The 25,356-nt window shown below is 33.3% G+C and overlaps 3 protein-coding genes across 4 annotated transcripts; all 3 read left to right on the top strand.

Annotated features, from left to right (window-relative positions):
- The first annotated feature begins 4,303 nt into the window (after positions 1 to 4,303).
- LOC11405368 (thymidylate kinase) lies at positions 4,304 to 8,601 on the top strand. 2 transcript variants are annotated; one of them, XM_039829849.1, is made up of 8 exons: positions 4,304 to 4,784; positions 4,995 to 5,094; positions 5,818 to 6,177; positions 6,973 to 7,084; positions 7,199 to 7,258; positions 7,684 to 7,788; positions 8,048 to 8,193; positions 8,300 to 8,601. In XM_039829849.1, the coding sequence occupies exons 2-7, from the start codon at positions 5,057 to 5,059 to the stop codon at positions 8,162 to 8,164; spliced, it is 792 nt and encodes a 263-aa protein (XP_039685783.1). In that variant the 5' UTR covers positions 4,304 to 4,784; positions 4,995 to 5,056; the 3' UTR covers positions 8,165 to 8,193; positions 8,300 to 8,601. The 2 variants fall into 2 exon arrangements, with proteins under 2 accessions (XP_039685783.1, XP_024640506.2); XM_024784738.2 differs by having other exon boundaries at positions 8,048 to 8,601.
- Positions 8,602 to 9,672: 1,071 nt separating this feature from the next.
- On the top strand, positions 9,673 to 11,665 carry LOC112418640 (putative ubiquitin-conjugating enzyme E2 38). Its single transcript, XM_039831172.1, has 6 exons — positions 9,673 to 9,708; positions 9,920 to 10,231; positions 10,345 to 10,384; positions 10,767 to 10,906; positions 11,001 to 11,312; positions 11,423 to 11,665. The coding sequence occupies exons 1-6, from the start codon at positions 9,673 to 9,675 to the stop codon at positions 11,663 to 11,665; spliced, it is 1,083 nt and encodes a 360-aa protein (XP_039687106.1).
- A 2,550-nt stretch (positions 11,666 to 14,215) lies between these two features.
- LOC11408487 (putative ubiquitin-conjugating enzyme E2 38) lies at positions 14,216 to 18,502 on the top strand. Its single transcript, XM_024784744.2, has 6 exons — positions 14,216 to 14,392; positions 15,326 to 15,643; positions 15,745 to 15,808; positions 16,330 to 16,469; positions 16,565 to 16,876; positions 17,987 to 18,502. The coding sequence occupies exons 1-6, from the start codon at positions 14,318 to 14,320 to the stop codon at positions 18,260 to 18,262; spliced, it is 1,185 nt and encodes a 394-aa protein (XP_024640512.1). The 5' UTR covers positions 14,216 to 14,317; the 3' UTR covers positions 18,263 to 18,502.
- The last annotated feature ends 6,854 nt before the right edge of the window (positions 18,503 to 25,356 follow it).

The raw sequence follows: 25,356 nt of genomic DNA on the forward strand, positions 1-25,356 counted from the left end.
TAAATTAAACAGCGTGAGTAGTTGTCTTAACTTGAGTCTTGATTATTTTGTTGCTATGCTCCGTATCCATCAATTGATGTGAATTGTTATGAATATATGATGATGAATTACATGAATATGAAGTAATCCAGGTAACAGGCACCCTTGATCTGCTTGCTTAGGTCAATTTGATATTGTTCTTGGTAGCAAGGATGATCATGGATCAAGTTGGTTTGGTTGATTACAGTTTACAGTGAATATAGGTCTTTTTTTGATGAGCAGAGAACATATAGATCTTAGTCAATGTTTGACTAGTCTTTTTTGGTGTAGTATTAGTTAGGAAACTAATAAGTGCTTAAACTTTGAAGTTCAAACTTTGACCAAAGTAATGTTTGTTTAGACTTTACTTAACTTTGGCCGAACTCTAGTCTCTAAAGAATACTAGTTTCCAAATCATTTAGATCAAAATCATGGGGGGTTGGGTAGCTCAACTGATTTAAATAAGTTGGAGGTCCTGGGTTTAAACCCGGATGAAGGAGTAATTAGTAACTAACAACTAATTACCAACATTAACCATTAAAAAAACTAATTTAGATCAGAATCACTTCCATTTTAATCCATGACTAACTTAACGATCCATTGTCGTTTGACTAGAACTAAGGTGCCGTTAAAACCTACATCATGGTTTTGATAAATCTACTGCCTCAACCTCTTTGTACCAAAAATCTTACCTTTCATTCACTTTTGTCTTGTATGCCTACGACTTGTTATTAGCTGACCCCAAAATCCATTTTATGATTTCCAATTTTTCTTCCATAATCACATCATACTTTGTTTGTGATTGAATTTTCCAATTGTTACTGGTCCTACCCTAACAAGAGGGCCAACCAGCCAAACACATCAACCCTTGATATAGCAGAAATCCCAACTTGTCATTTAGTCTTCAAAAACAGATCAGTTGTAGTGCAACCATTTAATGCTTCCCCCAAAATATTTTCAACCCCTTCTTCGTCACCATCATAGCACACATATAACTCCCAGCTGCACCACTCCCATTGAGGATGCTGAGTTTACTAACATGGATATTCAAATGCATTAGAGTGTTCCAAATAACTGGTGTTTGATATAGTATTGTGTACTGTGCTTAATGAGAGCAAATTGAACACAAAAATTTAGTATCCACACACTTTTGGAGTAATTGTGCAACATCTTCATATTTGCTGCAGCATTCTACTCCCATAAAATTTATCCAACATATCATGTATTAGTTTCTTTTGAATTATAATGAGTTGTTATAGGATCATGATCATGGAGATTTTCTTCTTTCATTTGGAATTATAGAATGGTTGTTTAGTTCAAATTAAAATTTCAGCGGATTTATGGCTTATATCTTGGTTAAAGTTCTTCGTATGATATATATATATATATATACAGCTTATATTCAGTGAATTATTAAAATTTTGATTTAAGAATGCCACAAACAAGCCTTTTACTGTTCGTTTTGATCACTACTGCTACATGGACACATCTTTCTCGTACACTCACGCCACATAAATGTGGTTAATTCAGTTGAGTATATAAGTTCATTCAATTCACCTTAAAAATTGAAGTTAAATCAACTATATGATTAACTGCAATTTTCACCGTGATTTAAATTAACCATCTATCCAACTGAATCAACCATTTTTTTGCACGTGATTAACCAAATGTCGCAGGTGTACAAAAGAATGGGTGTCTATGAAACATTTTTGTTTACTTATAGATTATAGAATCTTAGCTCATTAAGTATAATCCTTAAATTAAAACCGTCTGAGTAGTTGTCTCAACTTGACTCTTGATAATTTTGTTGCTATGCTCTGTACCCCACTATGGATGTGAATTTATGAAAAACTACATGAATATGTTGTGACTTATGAATATGAAGCAATCCAGGAAACAGACACCCTTGATCTGCATAGGTCAATTTGATATTGTTCTTGGGAGCAAGGATCATCACGGATCAAGTGGTTTTCATCACAGAGAATATAGTTCTTAATCAATGTTTTACAAGTCTTTTAAGGTGTAATATTGATTATGAAACTAACAAGCGCATAAACTTTGAAGTTTGGACCCTAGCAAAATGATCATTGATTAGAATTTACTTACCTAATGGTCAAACTCAGGATTACTGGGGATCCTTTTCCATGGAAACCAGAGAATCAAGACTAAAAAAAATGTTGAAATACTAACACTAATATCCATATTTGAGACCAGAGAATATTTCTGCTACTAATCTTTTATTAATTTTGGGATTAGTCGATTAATAAATACTATTGTTAGTCCTATATTTATGTTCAAACTATGTACTACTAGTATCTTACTTATTTTTGTAACTGACCGCTAATTAGTGATTAATATTTGATACAATAACAGTACATGATACCGTTATTAGAGATATATGTTAGATACTAGTTAGCACTAGTCATAAAGTAGTATATATAGTTCTAACCACCTCATTAGAAGGCATCTCTTATCATTTGTAATATTCACTTTTATCATCAATTGAAAGAATCTTAGTTTTCTCTAATTCCTTCATTGGATATCATGTTTCCTAACAACCGTACCATGAGTCTCCAATCCAAATTACCCGCTAAGCAAAGTATAAACAGCACCACATACACCTCAACAAAGAGTGCATGTTTGGTCTCGAGTATCACGGTGGGTTTGATAGGATTACAAAGAGGTGTAGTGAGTTTGCAAAAGCTACATTCTGTGACTTTTACAAAACAACGGTGGCTTACCGTGATTTGCGTGTTTCTCTTGTATTCACCTTGATACTTGTGTGTTTATGTTGTATTCACCTTGATATCAAGAATACACTAAACTATCGTATTCAAGCATCACTTTAAACAACACATTGTCGTTTGACTAAATACACTATGGAGCAATTAAAATTCATCATTGTATTGGTAAATCTTCCGCCTTTGCATCTTTGTACCAAAACCCTTCCAAGAACATCTTACCTCTCTTTCATTTTTGTACCACATGCCGGGGACTTGCTATGAATTGACACCAAAATCCATTTTATGGTTTTTTAGTTTTGTTAAGAATCACAGTTTCAACTTACCTTTACCGAAAAACTGCACTTTGTTAGAGTGATTGAATGCGCGGTGGCGGTAGATCACTGGATTTTAAACACACACGTATTCTCTTTGCGTATAACGGAAATGCCAACATGATAGCAGGTTGAATAAGGTTCATAGTCTTCAAAAACATATCAATTTTACTGCATCCTTTTAATACTAACCCAAAAACATGTCACTGGATTTTGTTTATGATTACTCGTGAATGAATGAATGTACTCGTTTGAAAGAATCACATATGTTGGTGCTACTCGTGAACGATGCCAAAATATCCACATATTGATTGAATTGAGTTGAGAATTCAGCATATTGATTCCTTTTTAAATAAAGGGTAAATTTGAAATAAAAAAGATATAACTTATTTTGTTCCATCCATTTTTCCAAAGAATGTAATGAGAAATTAGTTTCATTCTGTCGTAAAATATCAAAACAATGAAATAAAATCTTTGCTCCGTTCAATTTCGTTTCATTCTGCTCCGTTAATTTTAAGTTATCCAAACAGAACCTAAGGGAAACTAAAACTACATGAACGGTGAAATCATACGGTAATTCAAACTATAAATACACACTAAAATGTATAACTTACAAGATAAAAAAATGATTTATCATCAAAATTGAATAGTGTAATGAAGAACACAGTGCAAAAATAACACCGCAAGAATTTATGAGTGTTTATAAGTTGGAATTTTTTTATCTAATCAAATCAAATTTAATTGATTTTTATTAGATAAAAATTCGTACTTTTTATCTCAAACATAAATCAACTCGATCTGATGATATGATCGAGTTGGTTTGGGTTGAGTCAATAGTCATTAGACATATTGTTTTTTCTTTTCAAAATTCTCAAAACAAAATATAGTTAAATTACATTTTTTTTTTCATGAAACTTTCAACATTTAGCTTAAATTTTATTATCTAGATTTTTAACACTTGAATTTACTTAAAACACTCAAAATTTAACACAAAAACTTAAACTATAAAAAAAAAAAAAAAAAAAAAAAATTAACAGGTTGAATGCACGAATGCACGAATCCATGAAATAATAAACTCGTTGTATGAACTATATCATCTCAAATTTAAAACAGTTGTTTTAAGTTAGTCTCAAACTTAATCGAATTTTAAGTTAGAAACCCCCTCAAATCAAATCAGAAAAAGAAAAAAAACTTTATAAATTGAGAAAACTTTTCCGAAAATTTTCAGTCCCGCGCTTAGGGGTGGACAACATTCTCGTGTCCGACCGAAACCGGGCGACCCAGCCCATTGAAAACCGACTCGGGTCAGGCTGAAACGGGTGACGGGTCTCACGGTGATTTACTGTGAACTAGAGTTTAAACCGGTTCAACTCGGCCGTCGTATCCGACAAACCGCCAAAACCGAAACCGATCAAACCGTTGAGACTAAACAGACGGAGAAGGGTGGGAATTTGTCACCCGCGGTTTGCTTCGGAATGAGATTTTTCATCCGAAATCCGACCCCGTTGTCCACCCCTACCGCGCTATATGTCGCGCCGGTGTTCGAAGAAAACCCTCGAAATGAGAAATTGAACTAACTTTCCCAAATTTTTCACTTTCTTTCGTTCTCTCTCGCGCCCCTGCTCTCTTTGTACGCCGCCGTCCGCCGTCCTGTCTCTTCACCGTTCCTCAACAGGAGCTAACTCTCTCTCTCTCTAGCACCAAAATTTGTGTACGAATTTTACATTTTTTTCCTCATTTTCTGAATTAATGTATGGGACTTTTGCTATCTGATTGTGCTTTTGTTTAACCTCTTGATGGGTAACGAAAGAAGATTACAATTTTGTTAATATCATGAGAAGTGAAAAAAGTGAATGCTCGTATAAAATTCAAAATCGTGAATTAATCACCATTAGTGAACAGTGAGTTTTAAATTTTGCAGGCCCCAGAAAACGGATTGCTGGCTCCAGATCTATTATCAGTATTTTTAGGTGTTGTTAGGATATGATCTATGGCACTTGCATCACAGCTTTGAAGTCATTGTAAGAGCCCTTTGCTTCTTCTTCTTTTAACTTCAAATCCAATTTGTTAAACATTTTCTATTTTCATTTTCTAAAATATGTTAGTTTAAACTTCCTAATAAGAAGATTTCTCACTCTTGAAGTGAATCATTTTGATGGAGAGAAGATGAAATACTATTAGGGATGATGCGTTTCTAGAAATAATGAAAACAACTCTTTGGCATTTTCATTTTTTCCGAAAATGCACAAAATTGTTCACTTCAAGTATCTATTATTTCTCTATGAGCAAGTAAAGTTAACAGAAAAACACAAAATTTTGAAGATGAAAATAAAAAATGTTTTATAACGTAAATGAAACCTGATAATATATTACTCAGATTCTGTCTTTGTTTGTTACCATTCAATAAAACAAAAGATTATGTGTTTGTTGCTTCTTAACTAATATTTTTATTATTAATTTTGGTTATACGATGTCTGAACTTTGAATTTTACTTGACCTATAATAGCCTGCAGTTTTAAATTCATTGTTAAGTTGTGCTGAGATTTCTCAGCAAACAAACAATTGATTGAGGGAAGTAGTTTATGAAGTTGGTTCCTTTTTTTTGTTTACTTTTGCTTGATGCATGACACAATATAGTAATGATTGATCAATGTACTGATATCCTGTTGGAAAAGATTTCTGTTTTTTGGTTTTTGTGTTCTTTTTAAATTCTGCTTCTATAAGGAATGTTTTTTCTTTTGCAGGAGTTTCAGAGCACTAGTTTTTCCGAACTCATTGAATTTTCAAGTGAAGTTGTCCTCCAAGTGTAGTCCTCGGCGGATAAGAATGGAAGCTGGTAACCTTAGTTGTAGCATAGAGGGTAACAAGAAGGAGTCTAGAGGTGCCCTTATTGTGCTAGAAGGTTTGGATCGTTCTGGGAAATCTTCCCAGTGTAGCAGACTAGTGTCCTACTTGGAGGGAGAAGGGCTCTCTGCCGAACTATGGAGATTTCCTGATAGAACTACGAATGTTGGGCAAATGATATCTGCTTATCTTACAAACGCATCACAGTTGGATGATCATACTATTCACCTTCTTTTTAGTGCTAATCGTTGGGAAAAGAGGTTTGTGCTTTTGTTTTTAGTTTCCTAACATTTATGTTATTATTTGTAAAAAGTAGCATGGGAAGAACAAAGAAAATTCTTGATTCATGACTTGGAATTTTATATATGGCCATTGAGAACTGTCTAGCTAGAAATTGGATACAGTATTCCTAGATTGTGACATAAAACAGGAAATGGAAACTATACCCGCTTAGGCATTTGAGTTCTTTGATAAAAAAAAACTCTCGTTTACATAATGATTTTGGCAGCCAAGTAAGTGATATCTTCATATATATTATGAATGAGAAATTCTCTAGTGCACGACGTATTTTAGCAACAAAACCGCATGACTATGTACGTGGCATCACTCTCTTTGTTTAAATCAAATTTTAATTAAAATAAATTTAAAAAACTGAAATAGTGTGTTGGTGGAACACACGGTCATGTGTATTTTACTACAACACATGTCGTGCCATTAAGCATTAGTCATTATGAATATATGCTTTATATAATCAGAAGAAGCAAGCTGTCTTGCATCACTGCTTTGATGACATGTAGTGTTGTAAGGCTGACATGGGCTCTGACTCTTCGGGAATTACTATTCGATGAGCTTGCGACATTGCTCCAGTTATTAAGTTAATATGGCTGTTATGACTGGTGATATTTTGACTAGTTTTATCCTAGAATGTGGTGCTTATTAGCTGATGTTGCATGCATGTTTCTTAGCAAATGTACCACTTGGATATTTTTACTGGTACTTGCTCACGACAAGTGAAATTTCAAGATTTCTTTGATTAAGTTGTGTTGTCTATGCAGGTCATTGATGGAAACAAAATTGAAAAGTGGTACAACCCTTATTGTTGACCGTTATTCTTATTCTGGGGTGGCTTTCTCCTCTGCCAAGGGACTGGACATTGACTGGTGTAAGGTAAAAGATTCACGAGGAATTCCTATGAGATCTTCTATTTTAGTTCACTTTAGAATTCGTACAACTGCTTATGTTCTCGATCCATTAGTGAACAGTGAGTTTTAAATTTTGCAGGCCCCAGAAAACGGATTGCTGGCTCCAGATCTAGTAGCATACCTTGACATATCACCAGATGTAAGCAACACTTGCTGTTTGGCCAATATATAGTGATTTGTTTGGTTAGGTTGATACACTATTTCAAAGCTGCTTTATTTATTGGAACCACAGTTTTAAAACAATATTTCTTACCTATTACTCTTTAGTTTTATTCATGGTGGAAAAAAGTTTTTATTCTTTAAGACCACACTTATATCCTATGGTGTTTCTTTGATCCCTTTTTTGGGGAGTTGATTTACATAAGTTAGATGTATTACTTTTCTTGAGGATGGTTTAAGTCCTAATACATAAAAGGGTTCAGCTCTTTTGTTTAAAAAATTTATCCATCTTGATCTTCTGATTTTTTTTTTTTCACTATTGATTGGCTACATTTTTTGAGTTTGGTCAAGCTCATGCATGCTTCCCTGTTTTTCTTATTTGTATTATTTGCACATTCATATCAGAAAGCTGCAGAAAGAGGAGGGTATGGTGATGAGAGATATGAAAAGTTGGAATTCCAGCAGAAAGTTGCAGAACATTACAAAGTTCTTCACGATGCCTCATGGAAGGTAATGAACTGTTTTTTATGACATTTCCTCCTTAGATTGTAAGTTCCGATACTAACACTTTGTGTCATATATGCCAATGTGTCAAAATGATAGATTCTGTTTCTATAATCTCCAAATGTTGGCACAGTTGGAAGAAAAAAAAAACCTCCACATGTCTTGCTTGTTGGCAATGGAAAATAGTATTTTACTGCATTACGCTAAACCTCATTTGGTTCTTATTTTCCTGTTTTTTCTTTTTATTTCCCCTGGCTTGATGCAGATTGTAGACGCTTGCCAACCCATACAAGACGTGGAGAAACAGTTGCAAGAGATTGCACTTGCTTGTGTCAAACAATGCCAACAGGGGAAGCCCCTCTCCTCCTTGTGGTCGACATAGACATGCACTATTGAAAGAGATGACATGTATGAACAAATATGCCATATAAATTATGTACACCGAACCTCATTTATGAATAATTCCGGTTGGTTCACATTCACTCCCACATAACAATGTCAAATTTGTTTGCCAAGTAATTTGAAGACGGCTTGGAGACTTTTTAATATGCTCAAGTTGAAAGGAATGTACAGTTCCTGATTCAACAATTATCAGAACTTTCTCTACCCGGACGAGGTCCAAGTTTTATTGTGCCTAAATTTTACCAAGACTAGCATTTGGCCTGCTTCAAGAGTGTTTCATGTATGTGTTACCACAGAAAATATATTACGAGAAAAAGTCGAATTGGTCCAAAGATTTTTATTAATCGATAAACTGCTACCCTTGTTTATGTGTCTTGAGAGCCACTTGTTTGTTTTATTAAATTTTGTTTATGTGCACATTAATTTAGACTTTGAGGGGAGGTGAGTGATTTATCAAAACTAACGGGTGTGTATGTGTTGTTTAATTAGTGAAATGTTGAGAGGTCAATTTAGTTTCCTCTTCATATAAAGGTGAATTTGAACAAAAAAAAAAAAAAATTGAGGGTAAAAATCAAGTCTAAACTAAAGGTGTAAGTTCCAATTTTTATTTTTTTTTGACAAATTAAAGCAAATTCTAGAGAGATAATTAATTATACCTGAAATGATTCAAACATTTAAAAATTGATTATATCTATTGAAAATCAATTTTAAATCCTTCAAAAGTATTAACATATATTGTGAGTTTGTTTGTAAATTTATCCTTTTTGTTTTTAACGACTAAAATTTGTATTGTGATTATGTATTCTATCAATTTAATTTAAATGAATAAAACGTACTAGTTTATCTTTGTAAAAAAAATAGAAGTTTTTTTATTCTGGAATATATAGCCGCGAATTAATTTTATAACTTTATACCAAACCCAAAAAATCTTAAAAAAAAAAAAACTATATTCCTAGAATAACTTTTGCAAACAAAAAAAGTAAAAAAATACTAATAATTTTGTAATTTGTGTACAAATATATCAATTATTTCGTAAATTCCGTTACTCACTCTTGTCACTCGCTCTTCGACCCTTTCTCTCTCTTTTCGCCCCACGCAACAAAAGAAGGGTTTGAGGCTTCATGGACCAACACTCTCACAAATTCAAAAAGCACAAGAAACATATTTCCCTCTTAAAAAAAAGATGAAAAAGGTTTCAAACTTTTTTCTTTTTTTGAAAATTTATTTATGAGGGTTTTGTTTTGTTTCCTTTTTTGTTTATTTTCTCTTATTATGGGTTTTCACTTTTCAATCATGATCAGTTTTTATGTCCCTTGATTGCAACATATCGATGTACAAAAAAATAACACCTTCATACCATATGGTGTTTTTCATCATATGCATGTGTGTTGGATAGTGGTTTCTTTTATGAGAAATGATATTTGTACAACTATTTTGGTACAACTTTCGTACAACTTTCTCTCTCTCATTCTCAAAGGTTGTACCAAAATGATTTATTTATGTCTTTATATAGTTTTGTTATACGTAAGTTTTGGATTCAAGATTTCTCTATTATACTACATAAATAAATTATTTTAGAAACCTAGCAAAACCATTTAGGATCTTACTGCAGGGTGTAGGTTTACCGTTTTGGTTTTCAAAAATAAAAGGGATTGTTTAAGGAAGTTCCTTTGAATGTTTCTTAAAGTCTACCTTTTCTTTACAAACAAATGATCATTATTTGTTACTTTTGTAGTCCATTGTCCATGATGTGATTGACATTAACAACGGCGACAATGATGATGATAATTTAGCAGTACTTGCTGAAATAGCTCATAAACATGACAAGGGGAAGGCACTTGAAGCCGTTCATGAGGACGTGCTTGGTAAAGCTGGTGTTCTCACGTTTGCCAGAGCTAGACGTAAGAGAGCAGCTGCCTCAAGTTTGACAATCACTGATGAACCCGAAAATGAAACTCTGAGAAAACTTGGAAGTTTTAAGCAATTTGACACTATCAGTGACACTTCAGACCATTACTTTATTAAAAGTCATTCCTCCATGGCGTATGTTAGTTTTTCTAAACAAAATCTTTTAAAGGCATACATTGTTTCAGCTCTAATCTTAATTATATGGATTTGCATATTATTTTCTGAGCAAAATCCAAAGAGTTGGGCTAAAAAAACCGGGAAGAGTGGAAGATTTTGGAGAAGCACTTGCCGGGTGAGTTTAGCATTCTTGTTACTAAATTGCTTGAAATTTTTTCCATGTAATATCACATATCACATTTAGTATCAATTTTCCTTTTTCGAGCTGATGGACTTTAACGTATAGGGTATATCCAATCATTGTTAAGTTTTTCTATCAAATTTTGTTCATTGCTATTGACAATGTGGGTCAAGTTACCGCCCTATTGAAAAGGTCATGGCTTGTCTTCTTTATAATACATCCTTGTTGAAATATTCCCAAATTTTTCCTTGGTGGTGTCCACTCCATATATTTGTTCTAAAGTTGGAATCAAGATAAATACCAAAATGTGAAACCAGCTTCTGGCATATTGCTCAACATGACCATTTCTTTCACTTTTTTCATTAATTCTCATCAGATACAATATTTGTGAGAGTCTGTGAATCAAGGATGGATCTCATGAGGGCTGTGATTATTGGAGCAAAAGGGACTCCTTACCATGACAGTCTTTTCTTTTTTGATGTTTACTTTCCCCCTGGATATCCCAATGAACCCCCGGTATGTGGTTGAGAATACTTTATTTGGCCGATATTATTTCTTGTTCACTCTTTTTAATTCAATTCCGACAAATGATAACTTTTTTTCGTGGCAGCAAGTCCACTACCATTCTGGAGGTCTTGGACTCAACCCTAATTTGTATAGCAGTGGCTATGTTTGCCTCAGTCTACTTGGCACCTGGGAGGGCGACGAGGATGAGATGTGGACTCCAGGTGTTTCAACAATGCTACAAGTTCTAGTCTCCATACAAGGTCTAATCTTGAACGCAAAGCCTTACTTTAATGAACCTGAATATGAAAGAGCGAGTGGCTCACCAGATGGTGAAAAGAGAGCCCTGCAGTATAACGAGGATACATTCATTCTATCATTGAGGACAATGACATATATGATAAGAAGTCCTCCTAAGGTTTGGTTCTACTCTCGGTTCATTTCATTGGTTTTTATTTTTTCAAATATAAAAAGATTTTTCCTTTCTTGGGGTTCAAGCAACTGATTTAGGTAATTTTTGGTTTTCAGAATTTTGAAGACCTTGTTGTGGGGCATTTCTACAGCCGAGCACACGATATTCTAGGGTCATGTAAAGCATACACAGAAGGTGTTCAAGTTGGTTGTTTTGTCAAAGGCGGGGTTGAAAATGTTAATAAGGGTAAAAGAAACTGCTCATCTAAATTTAAGACTGATTTAGTTGAATATGTGAAAATTCTTGTCACCGAGTCTGAAAGAATTGGAGTTAAGGACTGTGAGAAATTCACAGCTTAACACCCGGCCAAAAGTGATTGGTTGATCAAGGAACTTTCTTTTTCAAAACCCAATTTTGAGTTTGAAAGTGATTAGTAATGGCTTATTACATCAACTGCAATACTGCATTCAAGTTTTGTTTTTAACATTTAGTTAAAAACTTGACATAATTGTACATACTGGTTGCATATTATTATTTATAGTTTGTTAGGATTTTGTTAGCGGCGGAGCAGCCGGAAAGGCTTAAGTACTCATTTTTTTCCCAGCTCTATTATTTAATGTTTTGATTTTGAATGCCTATTCTCAATTTTTTTTTTTTTTAAATAATCAGCAAAAATTTATTATTATCTTTTCTTTAAATCTTGACAGACACATCACCAAAAGTGATGGTTAAATTGTGTTATTAGAAGTTCATTCTGTTTATAAACAAAAGTTGACAGACGCATCACCAAAAGTGATGGTTAAATTGTGTTATTAGAAGTTCATTCTGTTTATAAACAAAAGTACATTCTCCAAACCTCTCTTTAGGCTATAGGCTATGTTTGGGAGTTTGGAGAGGAGGAGAGGAGAGGGGGAAGAGAGGGCTTTGAGGTGGAAAATATGAGAGAAAATGGAGAAGTTTTTTAGAGAATGGTAAAATTAATAATTATGATTGCTATATTTTTAATTTTAAGAATATTATAACAATATAGAATAAATTTGAAGAATTTACATAAACCTTCCAAAATCCCCCAAAATCCTCCTCCAATATAATTTTTGAGTTCCCCAAATGAGGAGATTCTTTCATTATGAAGAAAAATTAACCCTTCAAAACTCTCCCATCCCACTTTCCTCTACTTATTACACTTGCTTATTCTTTTTTTTATCTTTTCAAAACCATTCCATTCATTCTCCTTCAAACTCGCAAAGAAAGTCTTATTGATTTCTTTTTCTTACTATCTCTTATATTTATTTCTCATTATCTCTCTTGCTTTCTTTCCTAATTCATATTTGAAAATAAAACAACTTCTAATAACACAAGGCAAATATTTGTGATATGGTTGAGATCTTTGGATGATGGACAACTGGAAGAAGGCTCCTTGGACAAGGATGTTTGATCAGAATCAGTGGCGGAGCCAGCGAAAAAAATTTGGGATGGCCATTCATTAAATATCAAATAGTTCCAGGATCACGTTCTAAATAATTCTCAATGTCATCCGGGTTAACTATATTAACCTTTGAAGGATGACACTCATTTTCTTCAATTCTTAGATTTTTACAAACTTGTTTAGGTTCAAATGAAGAAATTATAACTTTTTCATCTCTTTCAATATCATTTCCCTTCCTCTTGAAAAATGATGTGAGAATAGTGTTAAGACTCATAATGAAACAATTCTACAGTTGATAATGCTCCTGTTAATGTCTAATGAGAAAAAAAAAACACCAGCAACATACACATCCAAATATAAGTACAACAGTAAACCATAAAACACTAAAAAAATTGTCATAAACATCTATCAACATCAACAATTTTGATACACATCAATGGAATCCTGATCCTTTTTCGTTACTGCTATGATATAATTAAAAAAAGTACATACTAAACTTTCCATAAATAAAAGGAAATCGAAAGGAATTATTATCCTGATGGCATGCTTGCTACAAGAACATAATATTTAGAACAAATGAAGAAAAATTTCCATTCCTAAAAATTATGAAATGAACACATAGCTGCCACAATGTTTTCAAGTCTTCAATATATTTTAGGGTTATGGAAAAATTGAAACATGAAAAATCAGAGTCAGAGATTGATACATATAGAGGATATGGAGGCTTTGAGTACGACGGAGATTTCGCTGGTCACGGCCTGATTGCGGGTGGGTGAGAGTGAGAGATGTGGAACTGAACTTGCGAGGGAGAAAAGGAGAAAAAAGTGCTTCTTTCTGGTTCTGGAGAAAAGAGGACTGAGAGCGGGAGAGAGAGCAGTGGCATGTTTTGTAATATTAAAATTAACTCAAGGGTAGTATAGTAATTTCACAGAGGAAGTGGATTATATACATCATTTATAGAGTAACTAGGATAATAATGGTAATTACAATGACAATGATAAAAATTAGTATGGTCACGACGGATATCATATGGAATGGAAGTAATATAAACTCTCCTATCAGTGACGTTGTTAGTCTAACAAATAAGACAATAATAGTATAATGAGTGGCATATGGTTCATCCTATATTATTTTCATTTCATATACTATCCTTAGTGATCAGGCTAATTTTTACGAGTGTCATAATAATTTCAATTTTTATCACTTTTTAGATTCGTTCTATAAATGATGTATATAATTTATATTAATCTAAATACTCAATTTAGCGAATGAATCCTAAAAATATTTTTTTTTCTTCTTATAACAAATGGATTATTTCTAATGAATTTTGTTCTTGAATGATCTCAAGGATAATTCCTAATGATTTTTTTTTATTATCATATTATTATTATTATTATTTTGTTAGGAATGACTTTTTGAGGTGGTAATATAATTCATTTTAGCTTCTAAACAAAAAAAATATATTATTATTGTTTTAGTCACTTTTGGTGTGTGCCTTACACCACGAACAAAACCTTCAAACTTTTCACACTAACTAACTAACTCTTCCCCTCAAAGGGTTTGATTTGATTAAGGTTTTTGCTTGATGGACCCTGATGTCGTTGAAATTCCTCCACCAATTCACCAACACCCTCCTAGGCTCAAAAAGCAGAAGAAACAGGTTTCTATCTATTCATTCTCCAATTCATACGAGGGTTTTGATTTGTTTACCTTTTTTGTTCCTTTTCTCTTGTGGGGTGTCTTCAATCTATTTAAATTTTTTATTTTTATTAAAATCTTAATCATGGGTTTCACTTTTCAATCATGATCATTATGTATGCCTCTGATTTTCCAGTTTCTGATTTAAAGTTATTAATTTTGCTGATGCATATTGTTACTGCTCCTTTGTTTTTTGTTGTTGCTTCATGTGAGCTTTGTTAGTACTAGAATAGGTCTACCAATAGTATGTCCTGATCGCAACATTGCTAGTTTTGGTTATATAATGAAATAGTGGTTTTGCCTGTGAAGCCCCAGTACTCCAAAAATGGTGAAGAATCGTGCCTGACCCGTATCCAATACCGAAACGCCCCAATACGCGTATCGGAGAAGTATCGGGCAGTTAACCTTTTCGATATGTTGTTTATGGTTTAGGGTTTAAATTTAGGCTGTTGTATGATGGGAATATGAATGATTTTAAAAACTTATCAGGGCTGTGATTTTTACTGCAACATTAGGTTTTTGATGTATGCAGCCGCGATCACAATTGCGGTAGCATACTAGCATCAACCCTAATTAAGGATCATGGCTGCAACTGCAACTGTAGAGGAACTAGACCGCAATTGTAGTGGCATCAACCCTGGTTAAGGAACTAGACTACAATTGTAGTAGCATTAACCCTAATTAAAGTATATTTTTACAGTTTGAGGAGGTTTGTTTTGGTTTTCGAAGTAGAGGGGATTGAACTTGGAGGTTTCCTTGTTGTTATGAAGCTACTGGTACCTTTAGTAATAAGGGGCTATAAGTTCCATTTTATTTTATCTCTGTTTTATAGTTGTTTCTGAAATTCTTATCTTTTTCTTTACAAACAAATAATCATTGTTTGTTACTTTTGTAGTCCATTGTCCATGATGTGATTGACATTGATGACGGCGACAATGATGATGATGATTTAATGGTAATTGGTGAAATAAGTCGTAAACGTAAAAAGGGGAAGACACTTGAAGCCATTCATGAGGATGTGCTTGGTGAAACTAGTGTTTTAAAATCTGCCAGAGCTAGACGTAATAGAGCAGCTGTTGTTCCCCCGGGTTTGACAATCACTGATGAACCTGAAAATGAAACTCTGAAGAAACTTCGAAGCTTTAAGCAATTTGACGCTGTCGCGGACAGTTCGGACCATTACTTTATTAAAAATCATTCCTCCATGAAGCAGGTTAGTTTTTATTTTATTTATCTATTTAAATTATTTTAAAGACATACTTTGTTCAGTTCTAATCTTAACTATGGATTTACATAATACCTTCTTATGAGCAGAATCCAAAGAGTTGGGCTAAAAAGGTCCAGGAACAGTGGAAAATGTTGGAGGAGCATTTGCCAGGCGAGTTTAGTATTCCTGATACTAAATAGCTTGTAATATCACATTTAGTATTCAATATACTTTTTGGACCTGATGAACTTTATTAATGCGTATATCCGATCATAGTTGATTTTTTCTACCAAATCCCGTTCATAGCTATTGAAATGGTTGGTCTAGTTCCTGTCTTATCGAAAGGGTGTTGGATTTCTTTACAATACATCCTTGTAATATCACATTTAGTATTCAATATACTTTTTGGACCTGATGAACTTTATTAATGCGTATATCCGATCATAGTTGATTTTTTCTACCAAATCCCGTTCATAGCTATTGAAATGGTTGGTCTAGTTCCTGTCTTATCGAAAGGGTGTTGGATTTCTTTACAATACATCCTTATTGAATAGTGCCATAGGTTGTGTTCACTCCATATATTTGTTCAGACGTTTGGAAACAAGAACTTGTAAACAGTTATTGTGAAACCTGTTTCTGGCATATTGATCAACCTGACCATATCTTTGACTTTTTTCTTTAATGCTCATCAGATACAATATTTGTGAGAGTCTTCGAATCAAGGATGGATCTCATGAGGGCTGTGATTATTGGAGCAGAAGGGACTCCTTACCATGATGGTCTTTTCTTTTTTGATGTTTACTTCCCCCCTAAATATCCCAATGTACCCCCGGTACGTGGTTGATGATACTTTATCTGACTGACATTATTTTCTTGTTCACTCCTTTTAATTCAATTCCGACAACGGGTCCATTTTTTTCATGGCAGCAAGTCCACTACCACTCTGGTGGTCTTCGGCTCAACCCTAATTTGTATGCCTGTGGCAAAGTATGCCTCAGTCTACTTAACACCTGGTCTGGCAGCAAGAATCAGAAATGGACTCCAGGTGTTTCGACAATGCTACAAGTTCTAGTCTCCATACAAGGTCTAATCTTGAATGCAAAGCCTTACTTCAATGAACCTGGATGGGCACCTTCGAAGGGCAAACCGGGTGGTGAAGCGAATTCCCTGCAGTATAATGAGAATACATTCATTCTATCGCTGAAGACAATGCTGTATACGATAAGAAAGCCTCCAAAGGTTTGGTTCTACTCTTGATTCATTTCTTTTATATCTCTGCTAAGTTTGCTTTGCCACGTTATTCTTGTAGCACTTAGTTTTTTTTTTTTTTTTTATCATCTAATATAAAAAGTTTTAATTTAAAAATGTATTACCATACATTTATTTTGGTTACATAGCTAACGGAAAAGAAAAACAACCAAGAAAAAAGTAGAAAAACTAAGATCTATGGAACCAAGTTCCCTTAGGCTTTGTTTGGGAGTTTGGAGGGGAAGGGAAAGAAAGGCTTTGGAGGGTTGGAAATACAGGGGAAATTGGTAAAATCTTTCACGTTTTTTGCAAGAGTAATTTTTTAGAGAATAATAAATTAATACTTATGATTAATATATTTTTAATTTTAAGAATATTATAACTACATAGATTAAATTTGAAGAATTCATGTAAACCCTCCAACCAAAACCCCCCAAAACCCTCCTCCAATACAAATTTTGAGTCCCCCAAATGAGGAGGGTTTTATATTATGAAGAAAAATGAAACCCCCAAAGCCTTCCCCTCAATGTCATATATTTCTTCCACTTGCTCCTTCCTTTATTTTTTCAAACCCCTCCCCTCCCTTCCCTTCCCCTCCAAACTCGCAAACAAAGCCTTAGAGTCCTCAGAGAGGAGGTCTGAGTCTCTGAGATACCATGAGGAGGGGAGGAATGGACCATGATATCGGAGCTAGAAGAAGCTCCTAGCTTAGATAGAAAGTCTGCACTACTATTTCTTTCTCCGAGGGTGTGAGTGATGCAAACATGCCAATCTTTATGAAGATCTTTGATGTCTTGGATCAAAGTAGTGCACTTGTGAAACCTTGGCGTTTGATCTTGAAGGATATTAACTCAATGAAGAGATCTCTGCTTAGCCATACATCTGATTATATTTTGCAGTAGCATTATGTTATAATTTTATTTTCTAAATACCTACACTAATATCAATATCAATATCAATGTGCTGATCAATATCAATATCAATGTGGTGATATATGATTGGATTTTTGTATTTTCTTTTACAGTCATATTGCGAAGTATTTAAAATCTTTTTCCTTTCTTGGGGTTCAAGCAACTGATTAAAGCCATTTTTGGTTTTCAGAATTTTGAAGACCTTGTTGTGGGGCATTTCTACAGCCGAGCACATGATATTCTGGCGTCGTGTAAAACATACATGGAAGGTGTTCAAGTTGGTTGTTTGGCGAAGGGCGGGGTTCAAGATGTTGATGAGGGTGAAGGAAAGTGCTCAGATAAATTTAAGGCTGATTTAGTTGGACTTGTGAATAATCTTGTCAAAGAGTTTGAAAGAATTGGAGTTAAGGACTGTGAGAAATTCACGTCTCCGCCGGTACCACGGAGCACCACTGCCAGGAAATGACTCACTTAACTACACGAGTTTGAACAAGGAACATTATTTTTTACAACCCAATATTGAGACTGATGATGATTATTTAAGGCTTAGTACATCAACTGCATCTAGGTTTTTGATTTTACATTAATTAAGTAGTTAAAACTAAACATAATTGTATATAATTATTGATTAGTTTATTAGGACTACATTTTGCATCATCGTAACTTGTTTCTAGCTATAAAAGAAAGTAAGCAAATCTAGTTTATATTTTTCGTCGTAATTAGTTAGTAATTATTGAAATTTTATATTATTTTTCACTTTGTTTAATTTTTCTGGATTCCAGAGTTATACAATCACCCTTTCCAAAACTTAGACACATTTTATCAATAATAGTTGCAATTTATTCAGTGTGGATATGATTATCATTCCAACCTGAAGCGTTGAATCAAATAAAATTGGGAATTCAGTTCCAACTAAAAGGTTAACAAAAATATCGAGTGCTCGATATTGAGAGTTCGAAATAAAAGATGGTCAAATACTCCAATAAACGAGTCAAGATTAAGTGATTCTTTGAAGGTGATCTAGTGTGGAATTCATCAATTGAGATTGAAGATCTTAAGTTTGGGAAAGACCTTTCATTGTTGGTAAGGTTTATAATGGAGGAGCCTATCAGAAATCTTGATAAAATGGAGATGTCTCCTTGTAGCGTCGCTTCCATTTTATCAAGATTTGATTGTAGTGACGAAGAAACTACTACTGGGAGATCGGCCTCAACAAAATATCGCCCTAGTTATCCTTCTAGGATACATATCGACAAAGGAGGGGTCATAGACGGTGAATCAAACTATCTTGGTGTTTGCACAAAGGCGAAATTCTTCTAGAGAACGGGAGATAAAACACTTAGCCTCAAAGGCAAAGATAAGAATTCTTTAGCGGATTAAAATAATTCACATTTCGAGGCTTAAACATGAAGATGACTTACCTTCACAATAGAACTCCAAGATGGTTCAGAACTAGAAGGTTCCAATTGTCGATTTCGTTGTGCTATTACCTATTTTTTTAAGTTAAAGATTGTCTTTCGTGTTTCTTCTTTCCCTCGTTCTCTGAATTATTGAGCTTATTGCCTGCAAAAGAAAAGAGTTAGAGAAACAAAATTGTCAAACAAAAGAAAATATCTAAGAGTACCTATCTGAACAACCGAAACAACTCGACTCATGGTATTTGGTCTTGTAGATGAAGGACACACCATATTGGTATGTTAGATTTCCCAAATAAAGGAGGACAGAGGATTCCAAGAAAATCAGGAAAGATTGAGTTATAGATGAGGGATATTCAGGAAAAGAAGATAAATGGTTAAAGTGAGGAACACACTATTTGATTAAGATTTTAGAAAGATGATTTATCTGATGACCAGACAAAGCTATCACTTGAAGAGGTCAAGATTATCGTCCGAGTACTCAAATATGCGAGACTTAAAAAGTTTTCTCCATTCAAAGTTTGAGACTAGGTTTCTAACAACTAATTTTTTGTTTATGGTACAATGTTGAAACAATTCTCGCGCAATAATTACTATTTACGTCACATCATTTCACATATCATAGTTATTACATGTTATCTAAAATCAACAACAACAAAAAAAAGATTTACGGCGAGACGATTTTCCTTCAGCTGATAAAAGGTTTCATGAGTGCAAATACAATCGAATACGAGTTAGTTGAATCTTTCTCAAGTCTACTAAGGTCTATGAAGATCGTGAAGATATCAAACTTAATCAAAACTCAGTGGAGTTGGAAAATCTAACAATTTCCCCGTGCTCTATATTTGTAGCACCATTAACCGAAGAAAACTCTAAGCATGAAGCCATGTTATGAGGAAATTAGCACACATGTGGATAATATCAACAAAATATGCCGCGAAACTGAAGATATCAAGTTAAACCTGGGGCACCATGTATCCCCCACAACGAGAGAACTCACACATTACCAAATAGTCGATCAAGGCTAATTTCTGTATGTCACAGTCATTTTGGTTATTAAGACTTATGTTTGCCTATAAAATACTAAACTAGTAATTTTTGTGTGACATGCACACAGTCAATCAAACAAGCTAGTCTATGCATTTCTATCCCTTTATCCTTATGTCGTTATCTTACATTTATGCATTTCTTAGTTTAGTACCTTGAACACAAAAAAACACCATACTTAACGCTCCTTAGAGTAGTTAAGAAACCTACAATTGAGGGACAATGTTCCTTCCTCGGTGTAATCGCTTGGAAAAAGATAATCACTCTGATAATTATTAGCTAATAATTTAGTTAAAACTTTCAAGTTTAACATAAGTTGTAAAACGGAAGGCCTTTGATCCAATTTTTTTGGTTTTCTGAGTCCTATTAAGTCCTTTAGAGGAATGTAGATATATATCCATCGAGAGATTTTACAAGTCCCAAGACATCTTCTATCTTAGAATGAAGCAGAAGTCTTTTACTCCAAATTTTCATAAGAAATGAAAATTTCATAAGAGATGAAAATTTGGTGTCAAACACAAGATAAAATTTAGCTAAATTTCTTTAAAAAAAAAATAAAAAAAAAAACTCGTGTTAAAGTGAATTTTGTAATAAAAGCCTTTTTATCAGACATGTGATAAGTTCTAAATTTACGTAATATTCAATATATATTTCATGATAATTATCTACTAAAAATGATTGAAATCATATGAAACCCCCCCAATTACTTTTAAATATTAGATAACCAAAGTTTTGATAACTAGGTTTTAATTACAATCATGGCTACTATGATCTATTTCACTTTGCAGATAGAGCTCAAACCACCACTTTTTGGGAATCTTCTTGCATTTTCTCAAGTTATAAATCTAGAGAGAGAGAGATCTATATAGAAATGGCGGAAGGCGGAGAAGATCAGAGCATCGTCTTCAAGGTCAACTCTCTTTTCTTCTTGTTATGTAAGGCTAAGTATAACTAATTTTCTCTCTTTTGTTGGGATTAGATATAATTTCTATGATTTTAATGTAGATGCTTGATTGGGTTGGTAATATATAAGTCATATTTTTTATATTGATGTTTCTATTCCCACACTTAATGCACGTCTTCTTCAAAATTGATCTTTTGGCTTAGGGAGTGCTAGCTAGACATAGACTTTCTTGGCAATGAACATGGATATATAAAGACATTTGTAGATTCTAACTGCGAGGCATTGGACAAGGTTTAGGGTCACATAAACTATAAGCTATAACTAAGCAATGCATGAAAAGTTACAGCATAAAATGGATCTCCCATTACCTGCAAGATATCAAGATGTATAATGGACGATAGGCGAAAGTATACTTGAAATAGTAGGAGTATATAATCAACCAAAGAAGGACATTAGATTATTAGTTGAGGAAACTTAATCTCATCAATTTTATATCTATTCTTGTTTCCCATGGGGTACTTAGTTTACTTCATAAGCAAACAGCCATCTTTCTATACATGAAGAAAAGAAAGAAGAGAGAGAGTATAAGGAAGAGAAAAAGAAAAAGAAGGAAGTCGTTGGAGGAGAAAAAGAAGAAAGAAAAGAGAATAAAGGCAACGAAGTAAAACACGAGTCACTTTCTCAGTATTTCATTGATTTATGGAGGGTCACACTCAATCAAACAATAATTCCATATCTCTCTTGGCTATAAACAATGTGTTGCAATTTTCCTATGGCTCCTGCAGAAAACTTTATGAAAAGCTAGAACCGTCTTGAGAAATTTCTTTATCCTTTTTATAAGACTCTTCGAATTTTGAACTTTTTTTTTTACCAAGAAACATATATTCTTACATATATTTGTGCAATCAACAATAAATATTATGGTGTTTCATAAAAAAATATATCATGGTGAAAATATAAACTAACTCTCTTTTTCTCTTGAAGGATGCATTTGTAAACAATATTAATTACTAACAAATTTAGTACAACTCTTAGCTTTTTTAATTCTCGTGGTTTGGTCAAGAGAGTTTTACATTTAGGGACAAAGGTTTTACATTTAAGGACAAAGGTAGTGGTAATTTCATAATTTGCGTTGTACTACTTTTGCCCTTAAATATAAGACCATATTGATCAAATTACGGAAACTAAGAAAATGATATTAAATTTGTTAATAATTGATATTTTACAATTTTTTCTTTTAAGAGAGATAATCAATTTAGTTTCTCAACATAATACTATTTGTTGTTGATTGTAGAAAAAGATGTCAAATAAACACGGTATGTTGGTAAAAAAATAAATAATAATGTTGTTGAAAAGTCAAAGGTATTTATAAAAAGTGACAAACAATTTTCTCAAAAGAATCAAATATTTAGAGGCAAATGTAGTATTAATTAGTTCATAAATTTTGTTTATATCCACCAAAGACAAAGCTTATCTATCTTCAATTTTTGTTTTTATAATATTCTTATATACCGCCTCTTTGTTTGACTCACTTAGGGTGGAATAGTCTGAACCGAGTTAGAGTTTGAATGGTCTTGGTTTGACTTATAAAAAAATTTAAGGTTTAAACTTAACTCGTAGTTTGTCATAGGTTTATTTTTTAGATATGTCAGACATTTCAAAAGTCTGATGTGATTAATCAACTTGTTTAAAAGTCTATTTTGTATAAACATATTTTAAATAAATAATATGATATATGTTTAAATAACCTCGTAAACTAATAGAGAAATGAGATTAAACCCTCTTTTATATATAACATGATATTTTAACAAGTTTGATTGTACACAATATATTTTTCAAATTGTAGTTTATAAATTATAATCTGATCGTACCTGATCAGAAGGTGGCTGCTGGTGCTAGGTTGGATGCGGTGGTTCACAGTGGTAGTTTATACTTCCGGTGACCGTTGGACCAAATGGGGGGATGTGTGCCTGCAGACACTCCGACGCTTAAGTCAGTAGAGGTTCAGAATGGGGGTTTGAGAGTGAGAGAGATTCTACCTCGGAGGCTGCGAAAAGCCTCCTATTTATAGACGTGGGTGAATGTAGAGCCGTTGTAAGGCACACGTGTGTCCGACGGTTACGAAATCAGTAGAAGTGTAACCACCAGTGAGATATTCGTGGGAACGTTGGAAAGAGACGTTACTATTCGTTTGAACATGTCTCAGTTGCTCCGAACACCCCCTCGCAAGGAAGGGGTGTGCTGCGAGTAAATTGTCAAATGCAGCATTTGAGTTTGGTTCGTTATTGGACCTAAGCAGTTAAGCCTAGGTCTTTGACCAGTCCAGAACATAATAATAGATTTAAATATGCAAAAAGACTATGTAGACCTAAAGGATTAATAAATTTTCAATTGTAGTTTTAAATATCTTTTTTAATAGATTCAAATATAAATACAATTGTAGTTTTAATTGCTGAAAAGGTTAATAAATTTATAATTTAATATAAATACAAAATTTAAAATAATAATTAATATTAATAAAAATATTATTTATATTTATTTAAGTAAGTCGATTATGTAGACCTAAAAGATTTTTTTTGTAATATTGTGTCTTGACTTTTTCAACTAAATAGACTTCTAAAACAACTTTAGTTTGACCTATTAAACTAATTATATATATATATATATATATATATATATATATATATATATATATATATAAAACGAGAAGACATGATTTTACAATGATTTCCCTCCAAAAAAAATATTTACAGTGATTTTTTCATGAATAAGGCTATGTATCCAACAAATTCACGACCATGTAAAAATAACATGACCATCACCTCTTAAACTTTTTGTTTTCTTCCCACACATGCACTTCATATAAAGGGAAGATCTGACGGTGGAAAACAATTTAGGAAGCTTTCAGGATGAAATATTTTGCTTTAAATAACAATACTCTTTTTTTATTTTCGATTATACCCTTTAAACAAATTTGTTCAATCAATTATATATATCCTTTAAACAAATTTATTTTAAAAAAAAATATTATATAATTGGCGTCATTAAAAAATTTCTTAAAGATTACAGTTTGTAATTTATATATATTAACGTAATAAAAAGAGTAAATAGATCAATATATATAGCGTAGTTAAAAAAATAAAAAAGTCTGTCCTAACCGAGCTAGCTTGACCTAGTTGCCTAGTAGACTAGACAGTAGACTCACCTGGTTTCCTGTTCCCTCCCAAACTCTCACTTTCTTTCTTTACGTGTGATTTTGTGTACTGTGTAGCACCCCGCGCAAAACCTTTGTTTCTCTGGTTTTCGTCGCACACAACAAAAAAGGGTTTCATTTGATTAAGGGTTTTTGCTTGATGGACTCTGACGTTGTTGAAATTCCTCCTCCAACTCACAAACATCCTCCTAGATTCAAAAGACACAAGAAACATGTAGTTTCTATCTTTGTTTTGTTTAATTTTTTGTTCCTTTTATCTTGTTTTGTTATATTTTTTATATACTGATGAATAGTGACTTTGCTATTTACTTTTTCTTATGATAAAAAGTGGTATTAACCCTTTGGATATGTTGTTTATGGTTTAGGGTTTAAATTTAAAAATTGATCTAGGGCTGTGATTGTGGCTGCAACATTTAGGTTTTTGATGCATGCAGCCGCGATCGCAATTGCAGTAGTATCAACCCTATTTGGTGAAGGATGGCAGCACAATATGTCGGATTTTTTGCTCTCGGCCATTGATAACATTGCTTCTTATTGTGATAGGCCATTGGTTATTTGTCATCGTTAACGGACCTATTTGTTATAGGTCATTGTGAAACGTATCTAGTCATTGAACTTAGGAAAATGTAGAATCAAACTGCTGTTTGTTTGATAGTGATTTCTTTTATTTATGTATTTATTCTGTTTTGCTGTATGTGAAGTTTTGGATTTGAGATTCTTCTCTTATACCGAATAAATAAAATAAAAAAAGGGCAGTCCGGTTCACTAAAGCTCCCGCATACACAGAGTCTAGGAAGGGGTTCCACCATTTTGGCATATTCTTCTACACAGCCTTACCCTGTATTTTACACAAACCTTTCAGTCACATATGAAATCAACTTTACCGTTGCGCCAAAACTCCCCCTTTCTGATATTGACAAAATAAACAAAAAATTTTAAAAACCGAGAAAAACAATTAGGCTCTTGCTGTAGGGTGAGTT

The sequence above is a fragment of the Medicago truncatula genome, chromosome 1, assembly GCF_003473485.1.
Source record: "Medicago truncatula cultivar Jemalong A17 chromosome 1, MtrunA17r5.0-ANR, whole genome shotgun sequence".
In the NCBI taxonomy this organism is placed as follows: Eukaryota; Viridiplantae; Streptophyta; class Magnoliopsida; order Fabales; family Fabaceae; genus Medicago; species Medicago truncatula.